The sequence below is a fragment of the Aspergillus brasiliensis genome, assembly GCF_001889945.1.
Source record: "Aspergillus brasiliensis CBS 101740 unplaced genomic scaffold ASPBRscaffold_35, whole genome shotgun sequence".
Taxonomy (NCBI): domain Eukaryota; kingdom Fungi; phylum Ascomycota; class Eurotiomycetes; order Eurotiales; family Aspergillaceae; genus Aspergillus; species Aspergillus brasiliensis.
In genome coordinates, this window is record NW_027137476.1 from 22,373 (window position 1) to 44,227 (window position 21,855).

Below are 21,855 nucleotides of genomic sequence, written 5' to 3' on the forward strand. Positions count from 1 at the left end.
AATACAGACGTAGGAGTCATTTCAGCGTTTCCACTGTTGAGTGGTAGGCTGCCTCATATAATTTGCAGAATCCAAGGTGAGCCCTCTAACCATGCCGTTGAATTGCCCCTGCCTTGAATGAGAGACGACTGTATCCCTCACAGTCTACTGACCAAAGTCGTATGCTTCGCAAGTACAGGCTCTGATATCTTCACTTTGCTCACGTAGGTTGCGTTCCTCATTTTACGGTGGAAAGTCTTGGCTACCCAATCTGAATACGACAAGTGTGCTGAAACTTCCTCCTGCATTGTCTTCCTCCCGCATTGTCTTCCTCCTATCTCCCTTCTGCATATGGTCTTCCTTCCCCCACCCCGTGGCTGATCATCTAACAATTTGTATCCGGTATATGAAACTTTATGGGTCGTCTAAATGCCCGTAAATTACTCTTCCTTCTCAATAAGCTCGCACCCTGACTGTGGTTTATATTTCGTGCACTTTTCTTATAATGCATTTCAAAATGCCATCCTCAAAGTATTCATTCAAAGTCCAGAACAATACCACCTACAAACGATTGCCTATCGACTCAGTCCGCGTAGGCCCCCCGAGACTGGACGCGTATAAGAGACTTCTTGGTCGATTTTACGAGCCTTTGTTTCTTTTGCGCGTACTAGGACAGACCCGTGGGCAGCACACAGTCGGCCCACCGGATCATAGTTTGGAGCAAGCACGGCGACGTAAATTCCTACGTAACCTCGCCTATATCTGTGACTTCACCAAAGGAGGTAGTTCCTGCACTGCCATTGGGCTTGAAGACAGCGAAACATGTTACAACTTCTGGATTGCATCCAATGCATCTGGTGACAAAATCGTCGAATTCGCGAAGAATGCTCTCGGCCACCTGAAGCGAACTACAAGAATCACTGGGGACTTTGATGAAGGACAAGATAAGGCAGATTTTACCAGTTTCTGTCTCAACTTCGCGATTAGCCGAGTAAGAAAAGAGCGTCAGTGCTTGTTTCAAGCGATCAAACAGTGTTATTGCATACCGGGATCTGTGAAGACGGAATAAGGTTCGTAACAGCCAAATTACGGATTCTTACAATATGACAGGCTAACTGGTTCAGTAGATCAGCTTATAAAAGACTGGCTCGACCATATTCTCGGACAGGATGATTTTCTGGCACTCTGCCATTATGCCTATGTCCAAATAAAGTCCGTATTCGCCAGGATAATCGGACTAAAAGCTCAAGACGAAGAAAGGTTAATGGGTCCTGGAGACAAACGGTCGCCTTTTGCGTTGGTTATCCATTATCTAGGGCGACTGGCAGATCACATCCGGGCACCATCGCAGCTGGTTGAGGATGCCTGCCATTTGTCTCAGATCCTTGACTCGCATCAGGTGGTGGCTATTACTTGTGTGCCTTCGGTGCCTCGGCCAGTGCCCGATAACCTCACCACGCTTGATGGTGTCCTCAACAGGATGTTCAAGAACGATGACCAGGAAAAGCTTCAGATAAAGAATCTTTTGCTTTCCATGAATTTTCGGTCTCAATCTCGCACCTTTCAGGATTTCATGGAACAGTATGACAAGTGCACGGCGCAGGTGCATGCAGAAGTGCAGGCTCTGAACCATTTCTTCAGGTTAAATCTGTCTTTCGTGGGGAATGACCGTTACATTGCTTGTAGCAAACCGGCCTGTCTATGTTGTGAACTGTACTTCAGGCACCATCCGGCTCGAATGGTCGTCCCTGAATCTCACCGCAAAGTCTGGGTTAATTGGAGCCCGCAATTAGTCAAAGATCCCACGAGGGGGGATCCAGACTACGATTTGCAGGTAAAGGTCCTCAATGAGATGACAAATGAGCTTCGCCGGGCTGTGATTGCTCAAATCTTTGATCAATCGTCACCAAGTCCCTGGCATCCTGATTCCCAGACAGCAATTTCAAATGACCGGTGGTCTCGCATAGATTTGGAGGAGCTTCGGGGAAATACGTTCCGACATTCATTTGCTGATGGCAGCTTGGAAAAGGAGGCAACTGAACGTAGCACGGCGAAGGTTCTTGAGACAAATGAGCTCAGGACATACGTGTCGGATGAAGACTCTGATGCAGACTGTGGCGGGGTATCTCTCAAGATCTAAAGTGGTATTCGGATTTTAACTCGCAAGTTGATTTGGTTTTTCTTTCTGACTTCTTGTGATTTCATACCTTTTTTCCTCATTGAAATACGTAAACGTAGATCCTCATTAGAACCTTGGTTACAAGCTGGAGGCGAGTGTACTTCTGCTTCTTACCAGACGTTCGCTTGGAGGGGATCTAAAGTACTATTCAAGAACCCTTCATATACTCGACAAAACATAGGCCCCACATACGAAATTTCTTAATCAGGTACAGAAAGACTACTAAAATCTTCATGCTGACTTCGGTAGTGTCTGCGAAGATTGTCTCTCGTGAATGATTTACCGCACAATTCACACACAACTCCCACTTGCCACCCTTGCCGAGCCCATCCACCGTGATGCACTTCAATATGTCGGCGCATATGAACCTGCTGAGCCTTGGTTACCGTGCATATGGGGCATTTAACTGGCTTAACGTGACTGCGCATATGCTTTCTGTGAAGAGTCAGCGGGATGAACTGAGAAAGTGGTGGCGTAGCTTACTGCAGATCACATTTTCTTGGAAAGCCAGTCTGGGCCACGCATGCACGATCTTGGCAGTGATATAGCCCATCCTCTAGTGAAGTATCGTGATCATAAGAAGGCATTGGCGCTTCCTGAAACCTCGAAAGACGTGTTCCTGAATCGGCCCGTCCTCCAACAACCACAGCTGCGGTGGTACTCTTGTAACCTTCATCACTCAGGCATCCATCCAAGCCAAATCTCTATAGAAATTGGTTTGGGAGGGAGTGTTCCTGTGAGTCCAACCCCACTGTGGTCAGAGTCGAGGTTTCCACGATATTAGCAGAATGTGACTGGTTTTGAGCGAAGTCTTCCAGCGGGAGTAGGTTGTTCGGTGCGACGAGGTTTAGGTATTGTTCCGGCCAAGAAGGTTCTCTGCTGTCGCCGATCACAGTATCGGTCATTATCGTAGAAGGAGGAGCCAGGAGTTCTCCTTGCTTACCCCCTATCACGATTGGATCGCAATAGCCCTCGAGTGAAAAAGAAGATAAATCGGCCCCAAAATAGATTGGCGAGAACCCCACCCGTCCGACCAAAGAACTCGTAACTTCATTCTGTGGCCAGGCTGGGTGGTGCTCATCCTCAGCCTGGCCGATAGATACAGTTGTCATTGTGAGGACAAACACAAAATGAATCCCGGAGAGAAGCTTCTACCACATACAAGGAGATGAGAAGCTCGATTCCCCGTGAAGGAGATGACTCCCTATGTATTAGGCGCAAGTTCGTTATCAACCTGGCCAATCTGAAAAGTTCGTGCAAGAGAATTTCCCATTGGCTGGACCAGCGGTCTGTTAGCCACTTACGTTGGGGAGCCTTGTAGCGACTTACTTCGTCAAAACTATTTGTGAAGGTACCCACGTAGCTGCTACATTCCTCATGTAGGAGTGAACGAATGTATTATAATGTTACAGGCGTGACTGGTCCAAGAACGATGAGTAGATGTACCACAAAAGGTACGGTAAAAAACAACAGGGAACAAGTATCTTAGCAAGGAACCGCACGCTGCTGAGGGGAACAATACCGGGGCCTCTAAGGCAAGCTGAGCAGGCTCGCAAAAGGTCTTAAAGCACTTACCCCGGTCCTATACAGGACTCCTTCAACAGTTCACAGGTAGTGGCGTGTATAATATACACAGTTGCTTTACGGAGAGGTACAGAGTTGAGACATAATGAACCAAATCGTCGTGTACCTCAAAATACCGTAATAAGAGAGGGCACAACACGAGAATTGTCTAGAGGTTTCTACTCAGCGAGCGAAGAATGATGACTAGTAATCGCTCAAATGGAAAGGCGCATGGAATGAGGTGCGTAAAGTTATATGCTATACGTATACTCAGGAAAGCAGGTGAGAAATGCGACCACAATTGAGTGTCCTTGTAACTGCAGGTAATATTGGGTAAAGGGCTTTCTGTCAGATTGATGTTGTGGCACACCTCCCTGGCAGTTCGCCTCAGCAGCCAGGAAGAATAACGTTGGTAGGCATTTGTCAATTGGACGTGGCTATCTGTGGAATACATTCTCTTACGTAGAGTAACTGCCCTATCCGTACTTCTCCATCTACAGCCGATTTTCTGGAGCTAGATTGTTGTTCGCATCAAGAGGTACTACAAGGATCTTTCACCGCCAAGTCAGGAATACATTTGACGATCCGCCTGCCTGGGACGGACTTTGCATACGACGACATGGGGCAGGCGATGGAGCGGCAATTGCGGCTTCGTGTGCTGGATCCCTTGCGCTAAGCACAACTTGCTTTGACCTCTGAAAATCATGTAGACACGCAAGGGCCCTTGACATCCCAAGCCCACAGTTAGATGACAACCAATGACCGCAGGAAAATAGTTTCAGCAGATAATACCTCCCTCTTCATTTGGGTCTCACTTAGTTACCTCAAGCTGTGTTACTAAGCAAAAAGATGCATGCGTAACTGCGACCCCTTATCGAACCTCTCAAAACGGCATGAGTGCCGACATACTTCGATTTCCTTCGTTGGTTACTCGCCCAATTGGCAAGGAGTTGAAACTCGGCCAAATGCACAACGGATACTGCCCAGAATCTTGCCAGAAAGGCATGATCGTCGCCGTGTTCGTAGCTTTTATACCTTTGACGAGCCATAGACGTAAATTACCTACCGACCTTGTCGGTCATATCAAGTTTCTGGTTGATAGTTGACAGCAATCAGGCCATACTACTTATAGATGAAATCGATGCGTTCTTTGCAAAGTATCCAAGGTTTGCCTACAACCGGGATGGGCCGTTTCATGCAGAGTTTTACCGTATGTGTGACTACTTTGGGTGGCATCGAGAGAAGCCTGCGCGAGAAAGAGACAGGCAGTCGTTTCGAATTGCGGTGATCTAAGCTTCCAATTCGACGGTTGGGACCGATGCGAAAGATCTAGCATCATGGCAGCGAATTTGCCGTTGTATGAAAATAATCCCGATACCTAATGAACTCCGTAACGCGCAACAGGTTTTTCCCCGTAGACATATCCATTTGGATGATGTTAAAGCGGGGCCAACATATTAAAGGGTTGTGGTCCAAACAAGCGTCAATTTGGTCTGTAAATTGCAGTCCAACCGGACAGGCGGTCACTTAGAGATTTTCGCTACGTTGGAAGACTTGTGCACATATACGATTGAGAATAGGAAGTATTTCCCGAAAGAAGAAGCTTACGAGGGCGGCCTGTTACGGTTTCTTTGGGGAACATCCATAACGAGTACAAAGAAAAGCAAAGGCCCGGCCTGAACGGGCAAAGAAGACGCTCTCCCAGAAAGCCTGGCACTCAGTAACATCTGAGGCATACTGGAAAGTTCAGTCCCAGAGAGGGAGTGTTTGGTCTTGCCTAGTTACGGGACTTCGGGATCAGTGTACAAGGTTCTACGGAGATACAGACTTTCCAGAAACTGCCTTTACCCCTATACCTTCCTATTGATTCCCAGACCCTAATGCCAAGACACGCTAATTTATTTTCGGAACTAATCCGAAATATCCTGGGTCAAGATATCGTAACATATTGTACTCATCTTAGCCAAGCTCTAGGCCTTGTTCATTACGTGTCAGGCTCTCGCTCCAGGTACTGTAAGGTTCTTATGAATATATGAAAAGAGAAATTTTAAAAAAGGTGTCTTTGGATGTTATTCGTTCAAACATCTCCATAACGAATCTTGCGGGACTACCAATTCCTTTACAACGTAGAGTACCACAAGAATGAAGCCACAATTACAAAATCAGTCATACTAATCTTACCATATACAACGCTTGGATACCTGACTGAATACCAGACTTGGCTAGCCTCATGTGAGGTATTTTCAGACGCAGTGGTGGTATCCTAGCATTCCAATGACACCTCAAGCTGCCATTCGGTCTTGGCACTGGTCAAGTATAAGTAATGTATCCTACACTCCTGTTGAAGTGCCGTCAAGACCACCGCCGCGCGATCTTAACTCCTTTTTACGATGAAGGCGACACGTGAGCTATTTTTTCGTGAACAAAGCCTAGGTTGGTGTACATCGTTTTATGTAATAAATTTGAACTGACAAAAGAGTTACAGCAAACCTCCGCTTCCTGTTCGGTAAAGACGTCGATGTCTTAACCTGCAAGCTAATTGGTGGGACCAATGTGATTGCCATTGCATATAAATGGGGCTCCTACGGTGAGCGAGTAAAAGTCATGCAAGGATCAGGCGCTAGCGAGGAATCCGCGCTGCGAAGGCTACTTGACTTATCGTCAAAATGCGTTCAGGACGACCTTGGCGGTCAGGCGGTTTATGGGGATCTGACCACTTGCCATATAAGCTTGCCCCGCTTCATAGAGTCAGCAAGCGACAGTGATCACACTGCGCTGCCCGAAGATACCGTAGTAACCCATGATGAGCAAGTTAGAGATGCAAGGACGATCGAGGATGACGTTGATGAAGTTGTCGAAGCAGGTAGAGATTGAGCACACGTTGACAGTGCATGTAAGCCGCAACTGACATATCTACAGAGAAAAATATCGATGAAGCTGAATCACCACGGAACTTGTTAACCCCGCAGACTTCGGAATTGTGTCACGGGGAACAGCAAGACTATTCACTCCTTGTGCATGTCAAACATCCATTTAATCAGTCTATGGGGGCATTCAGAACCATTAGACACCCTTCTCGTGAAGGATTACTGAAAGTTATCCATCAAGTCGTAGCTGGATACGGGCTCTCCAATCCCATCTGGCCTATGCAGTCTTTGTTCATAAAGAAGGGTGGTAATGAATATGACATCCTCGGTTACGCGCACGATTACATCGGAGATCTGTTTGATGAAATCGTCCGCTCAGAAAAGCTTATTAAGGTTGAGTGCGTTTATGCTGTGGGATCTACCGGCCCGATCCCAAAATAACGTGACACCTTCCTCAGTCTCAGATCTTTATTATTATGAAAGCATTCATGTTGCAAATGGTAGCAGGCCCGCTTGTTGCCAGACCATATCAGTACCAGGATCCAGTTAAACAATCTGACAGGAAATGTTCCACCTCACAGGCCCAATACGAAGATGAGCAAAGTCATGGGTGTCGCAACTCTAATCCAGAATAATAAAACTAGAGCTCCGCCGTCTTGGGAAAGCAGAATAAGCGATACCACGACTCTACACCCGGTACACAATGTGAGGTAATATTAGTAATCATTACTGGAAATGTAATGAAAAGGAACATAGTTGTTCCCCGTAATTTGTAGTTATGGCTTAGCGTATCTTGGCATTAGGGTTTGGGAATCAATAGGAAAGTATAGGTGGTAAAGGCAGTTTCTGGAAAGTCTGTATGGCAGCGTGATAGAGTTTGAGAATGGATCAGACTCACACCCAGAAACTTAGAACTTTGATCCGCACGTTTTCCATCTCCCAGTCGTAGGCGCCTTCGAGCCAGAGCCGCCACCCATCTGAAGACTGTAGGAGCCTTCGTTTTATATATCTCGCCAATTTTCAACAATGAATTGCAATGACCGGTCGAAGTCTAAAGCTACCCCTTTAAAGGTAACGAACGAACGAATAAAATTGAATTTCTCGAACCTCCTACTTGTTTCTGTAACTTCATCCACTTTCCATCTACTCTTTTACTGGATCTCCATTGTCTCCATGTTATGGCTTCCATCCCAGGCTATTCGGCCTCTAGAGCCGGTACGGCTGTCACGTTGAACGGTACTCTTCGCATTTTACTCCAACATGATTTCTGCTTCTTGACCCTGCACTTGCCGTTACATCATAATGGTCTATATCACCATGGTATGTAAAAGTATGACTGCCCGTATGTTAGAGAATGTCGAGGCATTTACCAAGTAGACCAACTCTAATGGCTACTGGTATCACTCGGGTTTTGGTTCCAACACAGAGAATATATTTTCAAACTCTCACAGAGATTATCAGTTAGAGACACTATTAGTTGCAGAGCGTCTGTTTTGGTACTTATATTAGCAGGGGTAGAAAAGAGGAGGATTGCGAGGAACGGTGCGCAGTAGCACAAGACAAGTGATAAGTGCAAGAGAACGAATCAAATAAAAACTATCATTTTGGTGTATGACAGTCGTATGAATATGTTACAGTCGGACAGCAATCTTGATCGGTATAAGCCCATATAAGAAAAGTAAAAGCAGGAGCAATCTCATCACCGTCTCATTAGCTCAAGGCCCAGCCTTCCATTGGACGCCTCTTCCAAACCTTATTAGGTGATACTCCTTTTCCTGGCTTCTCTCTGCAAATAACACAAACCTTCTGGCTTTGATGATGGACATTATGTCATCGCCATATTTTAAATCATTGAACAACCTTTCCTACCTATTTTGTACCATCTAACAGGCGCACCTCATTTTGCCGTAGTGAAGGATCTCCCAGGAGAAGGTCAAAACCTGCCTTGAGGACAGCATAGAAGCTTGTTTGTACAAGTTGATCCCCTTATAGAAGTGCCACTGAAACTAAACTGTCCCTTGTGGCTGTTGATCAGGTTGCCCTGTAGCTGCAGCAGTCTCTACTTGGTAGGGCTGGAGCTCTATTCCGCTGATTGCGCTATATACCTCCACCGACATGATATTGTCTTTTGCACAGGGATCGAGGATCATCCGACGCTGGGGCTGACCTTTGCTGGGTGAAGGTACCACATAGCATCAAGGTCTATTCGCTTTGGGAAAATGTGTTCGGAACTGGGTCGTGGGGAGTCGGAACCAGGCTCGTTAGACACCAGCTGGTAGAATGTCTCCGGTTCGTCCTGTGTTTACCAGAGCCCTACACAATCAGCACCTCCCTGTGTAGAAAGAATCAACTACTTTCAGTCGAACCAAGCGAACATTATTGTATTGTTTGACGTGTGGGTAGGAATGCGAGGAAGCAGTAGGACAACAGCTATGCCGACACTTGCAGGCTGAGAGTGGAAGATTTATAAGTGCGGCAAATGCAGTTGGGCCGCTAATTACTCATTGTGTAATACACAGCAATAGTTCGTTCCGGTCAGCGGATCAGCTTCGTGTATCTTCGTTGTGAAACCTTTCGAGGATGCCTCTCAGACATAAATAAACGTGACAAACTGTCAGAACTTATAATCAGGATCAATTTTATACGACTTGCAGGCAAAGATGTCCTCTATTTGGGATCTTATCTTTACTGTGCCAGAAGAAGAGTCCAATGTCCACAGTAGGTATCAGAGGTGGCAAGAAAAGGGGGCAAATGTGATATATGTTTCGGATAGCTTAGATAGGTACGTCGCTGAGAGAGGATTTAGCCTGACCAGTCTCTTCAAGCCCATTGCACACGACGTTTTACATTTGGAGCACAAGATGCGACTGCAGACGACAATTGGTTCCGCCCCTCACCTTGCCCTGCGATGAATTACGAACTCCATATCCTTTCTTTAGGCAGGTATTGTCCCCGGATTGACCGGTCAAGGGAAGTCATTCGCGCATGTATCATATCAGGCACTGAACGCCGACTATAGGGAGTATTGTAGAATAATCTAGAACCATTATGCAAATCGGTGACAAATGTATTTGGTCTCTGGGCATTGAAGGGAAAGGTCTATTACGTACGCCGATGGTCGGTGGTGACAACAGTCACTATATATATAAATATATATATCTTGCTTCCATTTACGGGAGGAATTACATGGATACACAAGCCGTGGTCCTAAAGAAATTGAACTGCATTACTGTGTGATAGAAAGTGACGAGACAAAGGGAATCTACCAGATGGGCATAGTAAGCTTAGCCGAATTAAGAGTCGTAATCATTGTTTTGAAGCATCCAAATTCCGAGATGATACGAAGTTGAAGCCCCCGTTTAACTTCCCAAAAGGAATTAGTGGCGCTACCCGATTGGTCCAGGAAAACGATCGTGATTGACGTCAGTACATGCGGCCGGACGGCATGAATCAATTGATCAATCCCCTTATACTTTTCGTTTAATCGCAGCATCGATTCGCAGATGTTATCATACCTCCATATAACCATAGCATCCCGCTGCAAAGCTCAGGCTAGTTATTTGATTTCTTGGCTCTCAATAACCCTTTACAAGAAAGAGACCTACTGGTATAGGTATTGTCTAAGGCGAATTGTCGGAGTATGAATCCTAACCGTCGTCATCGTTGATTGTATGATATCCCGAAGAATCGACTAGTAAGGATAGATAAAGGGCGAAATATCGGTGGATATGGCTATGATAAATATATGAACGGATTTCCTCTTGCAAGTTTCTCTGGTGTACGACGTTGGGCATATCCAATCAAGATACGTCTATTTGAAGCAATTTTGCCCATTCCTTTTCTAAACAATCATTTTTATCACAAGATTGTGGGTTACTTGCCCTGTGGTCAAATCCATCATCTGGCTGATCGCTATCTATATCTGAGTTAGCCTTGAGCAGCATTCAGGGAGACAGAGCTTTAGTACCACAGTATCCAGCTCTACCAGTACTTTTGATATCATACCTCATCCGTGGTACTCCCTTGGAATAAGTCCACTGTGTTCCAATCGCGGCAGATTCCACTATCGCGGTACCAATATTCGAAGCTGTTGTAAATGCTCCCGCAGCAGCACCTCCCATCGCAGCACTTTGTAAAGTGGCAAACAGACTACCAGCTTGAACTACCCCGATTGAAGATTGCCATATTGCAGCAAGTGAAGCCGCAACAGGCCCTGTAGCGCCAAAACCGGCAGCACCTAATATTGCAGGGCCAGCGATAGGTGCAGTAGCGAGAGCAAGTCCCGTACTACCAAAGGCTAGTGCTGTATGCTCTCGAGCAAAGGACTCCCCAGAAGTGATTATTGCCGTAGTCGCACTTCTTAGGTGTTGCATGGTACTTATAGAACACGAAGTTGAAGAACTTCGGGGTTCAAGAGGTAGGTTCATTAAAATGGAGAGACTGAATGTAGGGTCAGTATTGGCAAGGACGGAAAAGAATGAAAGTTATACTGTTGATTATGTATGGGAGTCGAGTATTATGTCATGGTATGGTGGAGCAGAAAGGAATTGGCTTCTGATGAATATTCCGAGCGTGACAATTACTAGGACTACGGTGAGTTACTAGTCATCTGGCCTGGAACTCCTCTCTAGGTTTCGGCTAGTATTCAATACAATACAGTACGTGTGCGATATACTGCATTATCAATCTTCCGTTGACTTAACTGTCCAAAGAGCTTTGCTTACAAGAAATCCACTGAAGATCCCCACCACCACACTGGTACTGTTCCAGCGGCCCGTGCGTGACATTCGACATTTTACCTTGACGGGCCCTAAGGAATTGTCACCAAGTCAGGAAGCGCGCCGGAAAGTTCTGTAGGAGGTATGTGTTGATGAGTTGACTAGTGAGAAATTCGACGAGCATATCATTCCAACTTCGGGGTTTACGACACCAAGATTACGATACCCCCTGTTTGCGAATCTGCCAGACCGCCACATACCTGTGCACCACCCACCCGCCTTCACCGGCATCGCTTCTTGCATGACATTCCGCAAGTACCATCAAATATCAAAAGTAATTTCCACTCGGATGCAACAATCCATTCTTGCGAGGGAGCGAGTGTTCTTTTCTTTTTATTTTTCTTATCCCTCTGAAGACCAAGGGGAAGATAATCTGTTACTGCATTGCTATTTCTCACTATGACAGAGCTGTTAATCTCCGAGAAAATCTGGTAGTCACAAGCTAGCATTACTTTTGCATAATCGATATATTGTAGTGAGTCATTTACCGTAATCAACTAGGCTATCTATGGGCAATGGTAAATGGCGTTGCAACCATCCCGCTTTCACTTCAAGTATGCATCATTCCTCCGTCAGTTATTCTCAGCCTGGGCTTTTTCCCCGTTCAGCTACAAGCGGACAAGACAGGCTAATTATGCCAGTCGTTGCCTCACTAACGCTAATTAATGCCAGTCCATCTAGGTTGGGAATGAGGTAGATAAGAATCAAAACAGATAACATACCACACTTTATAAATGTCCTGATGTCCAACCCGGAATCCGTCTACCCACCACAGATCATCTAGTTTCTTATATATTGATTTCTTTCTTACAGACATAACTCTTTCGAAGAGTCTCTGTCTTTCATAGTGGACCCCAATCCTTTTCATTCACTACATCATGGTTTTGAGAGAATTGCACTCCGACGCCCTTGGCAGTCTGTGCTCTCGTGAACAACTTCATCTCTTGAACGCTATCGATACGCTTCGATCCCAGGGGATTAGTCATTATGTGTCTCTACCGCAGATCATTGTGTGCGGTGACCAGTCCTCTGGAAAGAGCTCTGTGCTGGAAGCCATCTCTGGAGTTTCCTTTCCGGTCAAGAGCAATCTCTGTACCCGTTTTCCAACAGAACTTGTACTCCGGAAAGACACTAATGTCGGAGTAAGGGTGTCTATTGTACCGCATCACTCGCGCAGTGAAGTAGAACAGCAGTCGCTGGGGAACTTCTGCGAAGAGCTTGATGGGTTTGACGGACTGCCCCCGCTGGTTGATAATGCCAAAGCGGCAATGGGCATATCCACACATGGGAAAGCATTCTCAAACGATCTTCTACGAGTTGAGGTATCCGGGCCGGACCGACCGCATTTAACCATCGTTGACCTGCCAGGACTTATACACTCCGAAACAAAACATCAATCTGCCGCAGATGTTCAGTTGGTCCAGGAGGTGGTCCAGTCATATATGAGGGAGCCGCGGAGTATCATCCTGGCGGTGGTCTCAGCGAAAAATGACTATGCGAATCAGATTGTATTACGATTGGCGAGGGATGCTGATCCGTCGGGCAATCGAACCTTAGGCGTTATTACCAAGCCCGATACACTGGTCGCAAATTCTGAAAGCGAGAGAATGTTCATATCATTAGCGAAAAATCGGGACGTTGAATTTCGGCTTGGATGGCATGCGCTCAAGAATATGGATACTGACCAGGGCTCTTGTACCCTTTCGGATCGTGACAAGGAAGAACGAGACTTTTTCTCCCAGGGGGCCTGGGGAGAGATGCCAGCTCCGTTGGTAGGGGTTGGCTCGCTACGTAACCGTCTCAGCGGATTGCTTCTGCGACAAATTGCGGCTGAGCTTCCAAGTCTTATCAAGGAAATAGAAGAAAAGGAGGAAGATTGCATACAGCAATTGAAAAAGCTTGGCGAGCCCCGAGCTACTCTGGATGAGCAAAGGACGTATCTTCTGAGCATCAGTCAGCACTTTCAGATTCTGGTCAAGGCTGCTGTGGATGGAACATATAATGAGGCATTTTTTGAAGATATTCAGTCTTCTACGGGGCGGCAGAAGCGGGTTCGTGCTGTGGTCCAGAATCTGACCGAGGCCTTTGCCGAGCGTCTCAATAGCCGAGGCCACTACCGCAGAATTGTCGAAAACACTGATCAAATCGATGGTCGAGGAGGACAAATCACGGTGACTCGCAGCGAATTCACTGAATATATTCAGGTCCTTATGAAACGGACACGAGGACGGGAGCTACCTGGCACGTTCAATCCTATGATTGTGGGCGAACTATTCCTAGAACAATGTCGGCCCTGGACAGCTATAACACACCAACATATTCTCTCAATTTGGATAGAAGTCGAAAGGTTTATGTGGCTTGTGATAGGCTACATAGCTGATGAAGCAACCTCCGCCGTTCTCTTCGACCAGGTCATTTCGCCTGCACTACGTCAACTCAAGGAGGTTCTAACAACGAAATGCGAGGAACTACTTGCAAGTCACCAGAAAAGTCATCCAATCACCTACAATCACTACTATATGGAGAACCTACAGAATGGGCGCGCTGATAGGCGCGCAGCAGACTTGAAGGGAATCATTCAGCGTTTCTTTGGGGTGGACGACCTACAAAAGCCGCTATACCTCTCTAAGACATACTGTTTACAGGATCTTCATGCGTCACTTCTGGAGTGTAGTGAGCCAGATATGACGCGTTTTGCGTCGGAGGAAGCTTTGGATTGCATGCTTGCCTATTATAAGGTACAGTGAAATGCTGCATTTTACGGTTTTGCCATTGTTAATGCTGACTACTGCAGGTGGCACTAAAGCGATTCATCGACGACGTGGCGGTTGAGGTTGTCGAGGTTAGACTGGTCCAGTCTCTTGCTTCTCTCTTTACGCCTATCAAAGTTTTCGGAATGCCGCCGGAGCTGGTATCTCGCATCGCTGGCGAGTCTGAAGAAAATCATGCAGTACGGGAACAATTGAGCAAGAAACTACAGATTCTCGGGAATGGTTTAAGCACTTGCCGACAATTTGTTGGAAGTCGAGGTGTTGGCACGAATTTGACAAAAGAGGTACGCCGGTTATATGACAAGCCCCGAGACCGAAATGACCACGGCCCGTCACAAATCGGTTTTTCCGACCACGACGATTCACAGTATTGTGGCAACTCTGACGAGATAGATGCCGAGGTAAAAACTGATATGGGTGAATCTATTAGTGAACAGTCGATGATATTCGCTTCCCAGTCAACCTCGGAGATATGGAGTCTTGAATCCGGTCAGTCTGCGGAGAAGCCCTCATGCTTGGATCCTCATAACGCCGAGCCTGAGATTGCATGTCCGGAAGAGTAGTATTACGCTGACCCGAAGCTGCCCTGTAGAAAGGGAAAAAAGAAAAAGAGATCCAAGAATGTGCAGTGAGGAGTACCATATCATTCATTGCTTACTATATCTTTCAACAGGCTTTCAGGGATAATTGCTTAAATATCGCGTCTTTAACATGATTGGTTCTTCGCTTCCTAGAATGAGTTATACAATAGCTTGCCAAATAATTTAATAACACCCATTCTACCAGTATTTGATGTTCCAGAGAAGCCCGGGATGATCGGAACTTGATGTCATTCGGCATCTTGCGCGAAATTTGCTGAAGAGCAGTGATGGCAGATATGGTTGGTATCCCTTTGCTAATAAACTGGACGTCTTTGAGAGCCGGAAGAACTAACCAAGTACACCACTAAGTGAGGCTATAATCTCCGTTTGGTTTTGTTGGTGAGTAACGCCAACTGTTGGTAGTCCCATCACCAACCACTGTATTGGACGGAGGGACATCAAACGAAGCAGATCAACCACCGTATCGTCAGGCCCCACTAGACCAATTGATATCATCTCATAAATACAGACAGGTTCTCACGCACAAGGACTCTAGGAACAGGTCAAAGCTTCCTGGTGGACTGCAATGGGATAAGAAATCACTAGCAATTTGACACCATTTTCGACCGCCAACACCATTGTTTGAGGGATTCCGGGCGGAGTACCCGGAGTATGTTAGGTGTCATATCCTGCCTTTTGTTCAGTAATACTTCACACTTCTATGACGTTGCCCGTTCGCATTTGATAAAGATTCTCATAAAGGCCCAGCAATCCCGGAATCAATTCTACTTTCCCGAGAATGGGAGCGGGCGTCTGCCTTGTAATATAAGATCGTTGCGCTACGTCGTCAGTGAGATGCGTGATCATTGAAATTACCCCTACCTCGTGAAATACAGTGCCAACGTCGACATGAGTCCGATGTAACGTTGTGCACAGGCTCCCTCCCCATGAGTGCCCATACCAAGAAATTACTGGTCGGCTTGTATGGCAGGTGAGGGTAGAGCTCGCCAAAGCCCACCCAAGCCCATGGGTACCCGCCAAGAACCCTGTTGAAGTGAGAATAGATTGATTGATTGTTTGTTACTACTTCTATCCTTACAGGGGCGGGATGCCTCATATATATATATATCTCTGTTCCCAATCCCTGCTAATGTGACATCACGTGATATTCAACACTCCCACTCGATGGCAACCACTGTCAAGGGTGCCAGCGACCATTCATCACGGTGGTGAAGGGTCCCGTTAAAACCTTCAAAAACCTTTAAGGAGAAAAGAAGGAAAGGGTACCCGTGCGCTCGGTCTCTCCCCAATGTCCGCAAGCCAAGAGGTGTCACTCAATGCCAAGCCCTCTGCGAAACCATTCAAAACGTTCTCGTGCAAGAGGCTTTGTAAACCCGTCAGCAATCTGCTCCGTAGTTGGAACGTATTTCAGCGCCACTGCTCCAAGGTCTTGGACTTCTCCTTGCCACTTGCGTTGGATTTCCATATGTTTTGTGCGAGAATGATATTGCGGGTTCGAGGACAGGGCGATGGCTCCTTGATTGTCACCACAGATAATCGTTGCGGCTTTTCCTTGGCTCATGTTTAACTCATTAAGAAGTCTCCTTAACCAGATTGCTTCTTTGGTTGCTTGTGTCTGGCCTAGAAATTCAGCTTCACAGGTCGAGAGGGCAACAACGCTTTGGCGCTTTGATTGCCAACTGATTGCCCCGCTCCCGATATTGAAGAGATATCCAGCTGTTGATCGTCTGGTGTTGCGACATCCACCCCAGTCTGCATCTGTAAAGCCTTTCAGCATCTGGGGCTGACCCTTGTACGTGAGCCTGAGGCCTTTTGTGCCGTTGAGATATCGCAAGATGCGTCGGGCGAGATTCATGTGTTGCGGTCCGGGATTTGCCAGATACCTGCTCGCCATTGAGACGGCATACGCGACGTCCCCCCTAGTCCCAAGCATGATGTACATTAGGGATCCGACAATGCGTTGGTATGTGACTCTTTGATCTGGGGGACAGCTGTATCCCGGACTGTTCTCGGGAAGTGGTGAGGTTTCTATCGGCGTGCTGACGGGAGCGCCGCTGCTGATTCCGAACTGGTGAGCGACCTTGTCAATATACGCTTCTTGACTGAGGTAGAGCATCCTGTTTTGACGGTCTCGCTGAACGGACATTCCGAGATAGTAACTGCATGGTCCTAGATCTGTCATTTGGAAGCGGTTTCGGAGGCTCCGTTTGATCTTCTTTATTTCTGCACTGCTTGGCCCCACGATCAGGAGATCATCGACATACACCGCGATGTACATATTGCTCCGGATGAAGATCCCAAGATCAGAGCTGATCGGCTCGAAGCCGAGGTTCCGAAGGAAATTTGTAAGGGTCTGGTACCAAATCCGAGGAGCTTGTTTGAGGCCATACAGTGCCTTTCGAAGTTTGCAGACCTTAGATGTGCCGTCGCTCATGTGGTGAGGCTGTTCGACGTAGATCTCGTGGTCTATGTACCCATACAGGAAAGCCGTTTTGACATCCATCTGCTCGATCTCGAGATCTAGGGCCGCCGCGATTGCGAATAGAGCTTTGTAGCTCATTGGCTTGACCACTGAGGCAAATGTTTCGTCATAGTCGATCCCCTCCTCTTGTGTAAAGCCTCTCACTACCCATCGGCATTTGTAGCGGACGACTTCGCCATGCGGTCCTCGTTTGAGTTTGAAGACCCATTTTCCGCTGAGGATCCGCCGATCTGTGGGAGGATCAACGAGCTCCCACGTTTTGTTTTGGTGGAGCGAGTTCACTTCTTCAAGCATTGCTCTTTCCCATTCGAGCCAGCTCGCGTCATTTTTCGCTTGATGCAGGGTACTTGGCTCAAAAGGTTCTGTTTTCTTTGCAGCCACTGTTAAGAACGTTGGGATGATGTTTTCTTTGGGTATATTCATCAACGCAAGCTCTTCTTCTCCATCACTAAATGTGTCTAGTGTGGCCTGCGGGGCGCGAATTTTGAGTTCAGGATGGTTTTCTAGTGCTTCTTGTGGCACCGTATGAATTGGGTGGTCACGTTGGAGTTCTGGATATCGTTGCCATTCTCCTAGGTCTTGACCTTGGTGAGCGTCGCCTTGTTGCTGGTCGCCGCCGGTTGGTGACTCATTCCTCTGGACGATGTCTTGTAAATCATCTGCGAATGGTCCAAAGGTATCGTCACTCCTTGTGGGCGACAAGGTCCTATCTCCCTGTACAGCAACGGGTGGCTGCGAGTCTTCGTCACTCGATTGAGACGACGCTGGTGTTTGCGAGTCTTCGTTACTCGACTGGTTTAGCCCTCGTGAGTTATCGTTACTCGATCGAGGCAGTGTGTGCGAGATATGTTTTCCCGACTTAGGTAGGGCCCGTTCTGGTGGTGCCATCGACAATTGGCGCCCAGAGGCGGGCACGGATGCTTGCCGTATGCCTACCGACGGTTGGTTTATTAGTCCCACCGTCTCACTCCCCCCTGCGGCAGCAGCCGTTACCGCAGGTAAGCCGTCTTGTCTGGCCACCACATCTTCTCTGGTCTGTGTGGAAGGAGCTTCAAGGACTTCATGAAATTCAGCGTTTGGGGTCCCAACGATTCGTCCGTCTTCCAGCAGGATACGGTAGTTGGTATTTCCCTCATAGCCTAGTAGGATGCATGGCCTTGTCCTTGGCCCTGTGAGCTTCTTCCTCAGTTTGGGGGGAATCAAGTACTCCCCTTTGGATCCGATCACTCGGAGTCGTGATAAGTCTGGCTTGTCACCGTACCACGCTTGATATGGAGTCATGTTGAGTTTGGACGTGGGCGACCGATTGGACAGGAAGGCTGCGGTTCGCGCAATTTCTGGCCAGAATTTCGGTGGTAGCCCCGCATGCGCGAGCGTAGGGCCAACCCGATCGTAAATCGTCTTGTGCGCTCGTTCAGCGACTCCGTTCTGCTGGTGTTGGTCAATCCCCGTGACTTCCGCTTGGATGGCCCGTGAGAAGAGGATGAATTTCATTTCCTCTCCCACTTGCTCCGGGATCCGGTCGAGTCGTATACGTCTACATTTCCGTTCAGGCCGCTCATTATGGTCGAGGAAGAAACGCAGTGACTCGACAACATATTCCTGTCGTCGTGGTATCGGAATAATCTCGATCCAACCTGTGAAGTCGTCAACAATAGTGAGCCAGTAGCGACTGCCGTCCAGTCCCTCATCAAATGGCCCTGCGACGTCAATATGGAGGAGTTCCATTGCAAATTTCCCTCTTCTGCTTTGTCCTGAGCGGGAGTGGGGCTTTTCAATCATTCGTCCCTGGAGACATGGGTTGCATGGCTGACGTGGTTCCATGTCCCGGATGCCGTGAGCCTGCTTCTTAAGCCGTTGTAGGTTCGCGTCGCTCAGGTGAGCCAGCCGGTTATGCCACAGAGTCATTTGCGGACTGACATGGTAGGCAGGAAAGGTAAGATTCGTCCAGAGGTCGAGTGCGTACACTCCATGATACTGGCTGGCTGTGTATAGGTTCTTTCCGTTTGACTTGTTGCGAATACTAGCCCCCTGGCTTGAGAATTCAATTTTGGCTCCTCGATTGAGAAGCTGGAGCACCGATATGAGGTTTGCGTGTGCAGACGGGACGTAGAGGACGTTATCGAGCACCAGCCATTTTCTTCTGCCTCGCGCATTGCACAGGATATTGACCGTTCCCACTCCGGAGGGAGTCGTTGAGGCATCGACGCTCCTCAGTGGGGGTCCATGGTACTTGTCCATTTGTGTAAACCTTGAGGCGCTATTGCAGACGTGCTGAGCACATCCACTATCGACGATCCACGCGTCACGGATCGTGAGGGTTTGTGTAGCCATCATTGAGGGGATGTGGTCGAACAGGACGAAATTGCCTTCAACATCCTTTCCAAACGCTTTATTGACATCTTCTCCGGAGACCTTGGTCGCCATGAACGTGGGCTTCTTTGGGTCCTTTGGGCCAACTACATCGTCATCTTCATCATCAGTAGAGGGCCGTCTCTTCAACGGCTTGCGGGCGCCCGTATGCGAACTGCTTGGTCTTTCCTTGTGACTCCTTCCCTCTTTTGTCTGATCCTTCCGTTTTGGATTCTTGCGGAAGCATTCAGAGTCCACGTGATATGGTTTCCGACAGAAGGAGCAGTATGGGACGTTATCGATCTCGATTCGACATGTCGTCCCGTCCAGTGACGGTATGAGTTTCTTGTCACCGGGCCCGCGGATGAGAGCGAGGGCAGGAAGTGTTTGCCCGTCAATGGTTTGTTTGCCCAACTGCCCCTTCCGATGTTCTTCCTCAATGGCCTTGTTCTCGATATAGTCGAACGTGGGCGCCGTCGGGACCAAGTGCGTGCATGAAGAAGAATGTCCGCTCAATCTCGGAGGTAACACAGTCGGGGTCAAGGAGGAGCTTTTCAGCATGAATCTTCCGGATCTCAGCGCCCAATGCTTGGGCGCTCCCACACTTTTCTCTCGTGAGGGACATGTACCGCCGCTGGAGATTCACGTATGTGCCAGTGCCTTCCGGTTTGAAATGGTCTTTTACGGCCTGGATGAGCAACTGGACTTGTGAGATCTCGAAGGCGTTGATCCTCTGCGCGGCGTTGTGTGTCAATTTCGCCGTGATCATTGCCGAGTAAAACTTTTGGCGATGAGTCCACTGTCGTGCCTCGTCCTCCTCTATTGGAGGCACCGCTCCATCGTCGGCAACAGGAGAGATTCGAATGAACTGGTTGACCTTCTGGTTCCATTTGAACCAGTCACCGGCATTGTCAAGGATTGGAATATTATTGTAGAATGCGCTTAGTCCAAACTGCTCAAATTTTGCAGTGTCAGTCATGGTGTAGACGGATGCTCCTCTGGACTGAAGAACTCTGAGTTGGATCCGTCGTTAGGTAAGTCGGAAGTGACCGGGGAATCACGGTCTGATGAGTTGAGTGAGCGCGCTTCTAACCCAAAGAGCTCTAGACTTGACGCAGCGCTGGGGAGACTCGAGATGACGGATGGGCTGCGGTCCGACGAGCTTGGCGTAGGTGTATGTGATGGAGGGACGTATTCACTATCTGGTAATTCGGACGCCTTGAGATAACGGCCGTACGACTCAAAGAAGTGAGGGAAGCGGACACGATCAACCGTATATCGTGGCTTCCGCTCTAGGAAGGTTGTGGGTCTGTTTGGCCGGAGACTGTACCGGGTTGAGTTGTTATTACTTGAGGTCAGTGGTGCATGTCCGGTCTCGGGATTCGTTGAGTGGAGGGGACTTGGTCCCTGTTCTGGATTGGAGAATGCAGCTTGAGCTTGATGAGGAGACTTTTGTCTAGTGGTATGCCGGGACCTGGCAATAGCAGACGCAGCAGCAAGTGCCCGGCGTGTACGCTCTTCCGGGGGTAGTTTTCTATATGCTCCTCCGACTGCGTGTCGTGAAAGTAATGGAAATTTAACCCTTTGGATTTGTGTAAAGTGCCAATGACGGATGCTTCGAAGATAGCACACCAAGTTTAGCTCTTCGTCAGTCCAACTGTGTGCCTTGTAAGATCTATGTCTTCTTGTCATAAGATAGAGTGGCAGAGTTTCCCTTTTCGAGAAGATCAGGGTATGAAACAAAAAGGAAAAGGGGTATCTCAGTATGCTGAACGGAGCAGGTTCTTTCATGTCTCTCTGCCTATGTGATATGTTTGTAGCGGTGTGGTGAAATGTCGTCGCCTATGAGGTGTTTTAGGCTTTGATTGGTCCGACGATCATCCTTGGCGGTGTGATAATGTGTTGTCTCTTGCGAGGACTTGTTGTGGAATATGATTGGTCTGGCGAATATCTGTAGCGGTGTGATGATTTTGTCAGATTCATGAGACCATTCCACACAATTTCCCCCTCTTGATCGTTAGAGGTTGTCCTCTTCAATACAGAATCAATTGAGCGATCCCAGTTTAGTCAACAGATGAAGTTATCACTCGATGGGAAAACTTAGTTTTAGGGAATATCCTCCAAACTAAGCTGAGCAAACCCGGGCTCATAACCTGTTGAAGTGAGAATAGATTGATTGATTGTTTGTTACTACTTCTATCCTTACAGGGGCGGGATGCCTCATATATATATATATCTCTGTTCCCAATCCCTGCTAATGTGACATCACGTGATATTCAACA

The 21,855-nt window shown here is 47.7% G+C and overlaps 6 protein-coding genes across 6 annotated transcripts; 4 read left to right on the forward strand and 2 right to left on the reverse strand.

Annotated features, from left to right (window-relative positions):
• The first annotated feature begins 306 nt into the window (after positions 1 to 306).
• Positions 307 to 2,231, forward strand: ASPBRDRAFT_49597 (nucleic acid/nucleotide deaminase domain-containing protein). The gene is made up of 2 exons (XM_067626378.1): positions 307 to 1,013; positions 1,107 to 2,231. Exons 1-2 carry the CDS (start codon positions 497 to 499, stop codon positions 2,117 to 2,119), a joined length of 1,530 nt encoding a protein of 509 aa, XP_067472917.1. The 5' UTR covers positions 307 to 496; the 3' UTR covers positions 2,120 to 2,231.
• Positions 2,232 to 2,238: 7 nt separating this feature from the next.
• Positions 2,239 to 3,270, reverse strand: ASPBRDRAFT_79680 (uncharacterized protein; the record flags this gene model as incomplete). Its single annotated transcript, XM_067629477.1, has 3 exons — positions 2,239 to 2,593; positions 2,642 to 2,862; positions 2,911 to 3,270. 3 exons carry the CDS (start codon positions 3,268 to 3,270, stop codon positions 2,359 to 2,361), a joined length of 816 nt encoding a protein of 271 aa, XP_067472918.1. The 3' UTR covers positions 2,239 to 2,358.
• A 56-nt stretch (positions 3,271 to 3,326) lies between these two features.
• On the forward strand, positions 3,327 to 5,401 carry ASPBRDRAFT_60350 (uncharacterized protein; the record flags this gene model as incomplete). Its single annotated transcript, XM_067628213.1, has 8 exons — positions 3,327 to 3,408; positions 3,571 to 3,612; positions 3,694 to 3,769; positions 3,808 to 3,809; positions 4,258 to 4,374; positions 4,773 to 4,931; positions 5,016 to 5,125; positions 5,228 to 5,401. The coding sequence occupies 8 exons, from the start codon at positions 3,327 to 3,329 to the stop codon at positions 5,399 to 5,401; spliced, it is 762 nt and encodes a 253-aa protein (XP_067472919.1).
• A 679-nt stretch (positions 5,402 to 6,080) lies between these two features.
• Positions 6,081 to 7,284, forward strand: ASPBRDRAFT_49601 (uncharacterized protein). Its single transcript, XM_067626380.1, has 3 exons — positions 6,081 to 6,154; positions 6,207 to 6,584; positions 6,641 to 7,284. Exons 1-3 carry the CDS (start codon positions 6,112 to 6,114, stop codon positions 7,027 to 7,029), a joined length of 810 nt encoding a protein of 269 aa, XP_067472920.1. The 5' UTR covers positions 6,081 to 6,111; the 3' UTR covers positions 7,030 to 7,284.
• Positions 7,285 to 10,095: 2,811 nt separating this feature from the next.
• ASPBRDRAFT_49603 (uncharacterized protein) lies at positions 10,096 to 11,099 on the reverse strand (the record flags this gene model as incomplete). Its single annotated transcript, XM_067626382.1, has 2 exons — positions 10,556 to 11,099; positions 10,096 to 10,504 (listed from the first exon to the last, which is right to left on the reverse strand). A coding segment is annotated over exon 1 (392 nt), but the record flags the coding sequence as incomplete, so codon positions are not given.
• Positions 11,100 to 12,244: 1,145 nt separating this feature from the next.
• Positions 12,245 to 14,542, forward strand: ASPBRDRAFT_60352 (uncharacterized protein; the record flags this gene model as incomplete). The annotated part of the gene is made up of 3 exons (XM_067628214.1): positions 12,245 to 14,104; positions 14,161 to 14,316; positions 14,531 to 14,542. 3 exons carry the CDS (start codon positions 12,245 to 12,247, stop codon positions 14,540 to 14,542), a joined length of 2,028 nt encoding a protein of 675 aa, XP_067472922.1.
• Between the last annotated feature and the right edge of the window lie 7,313 nt (positions 14,543 to 21,855).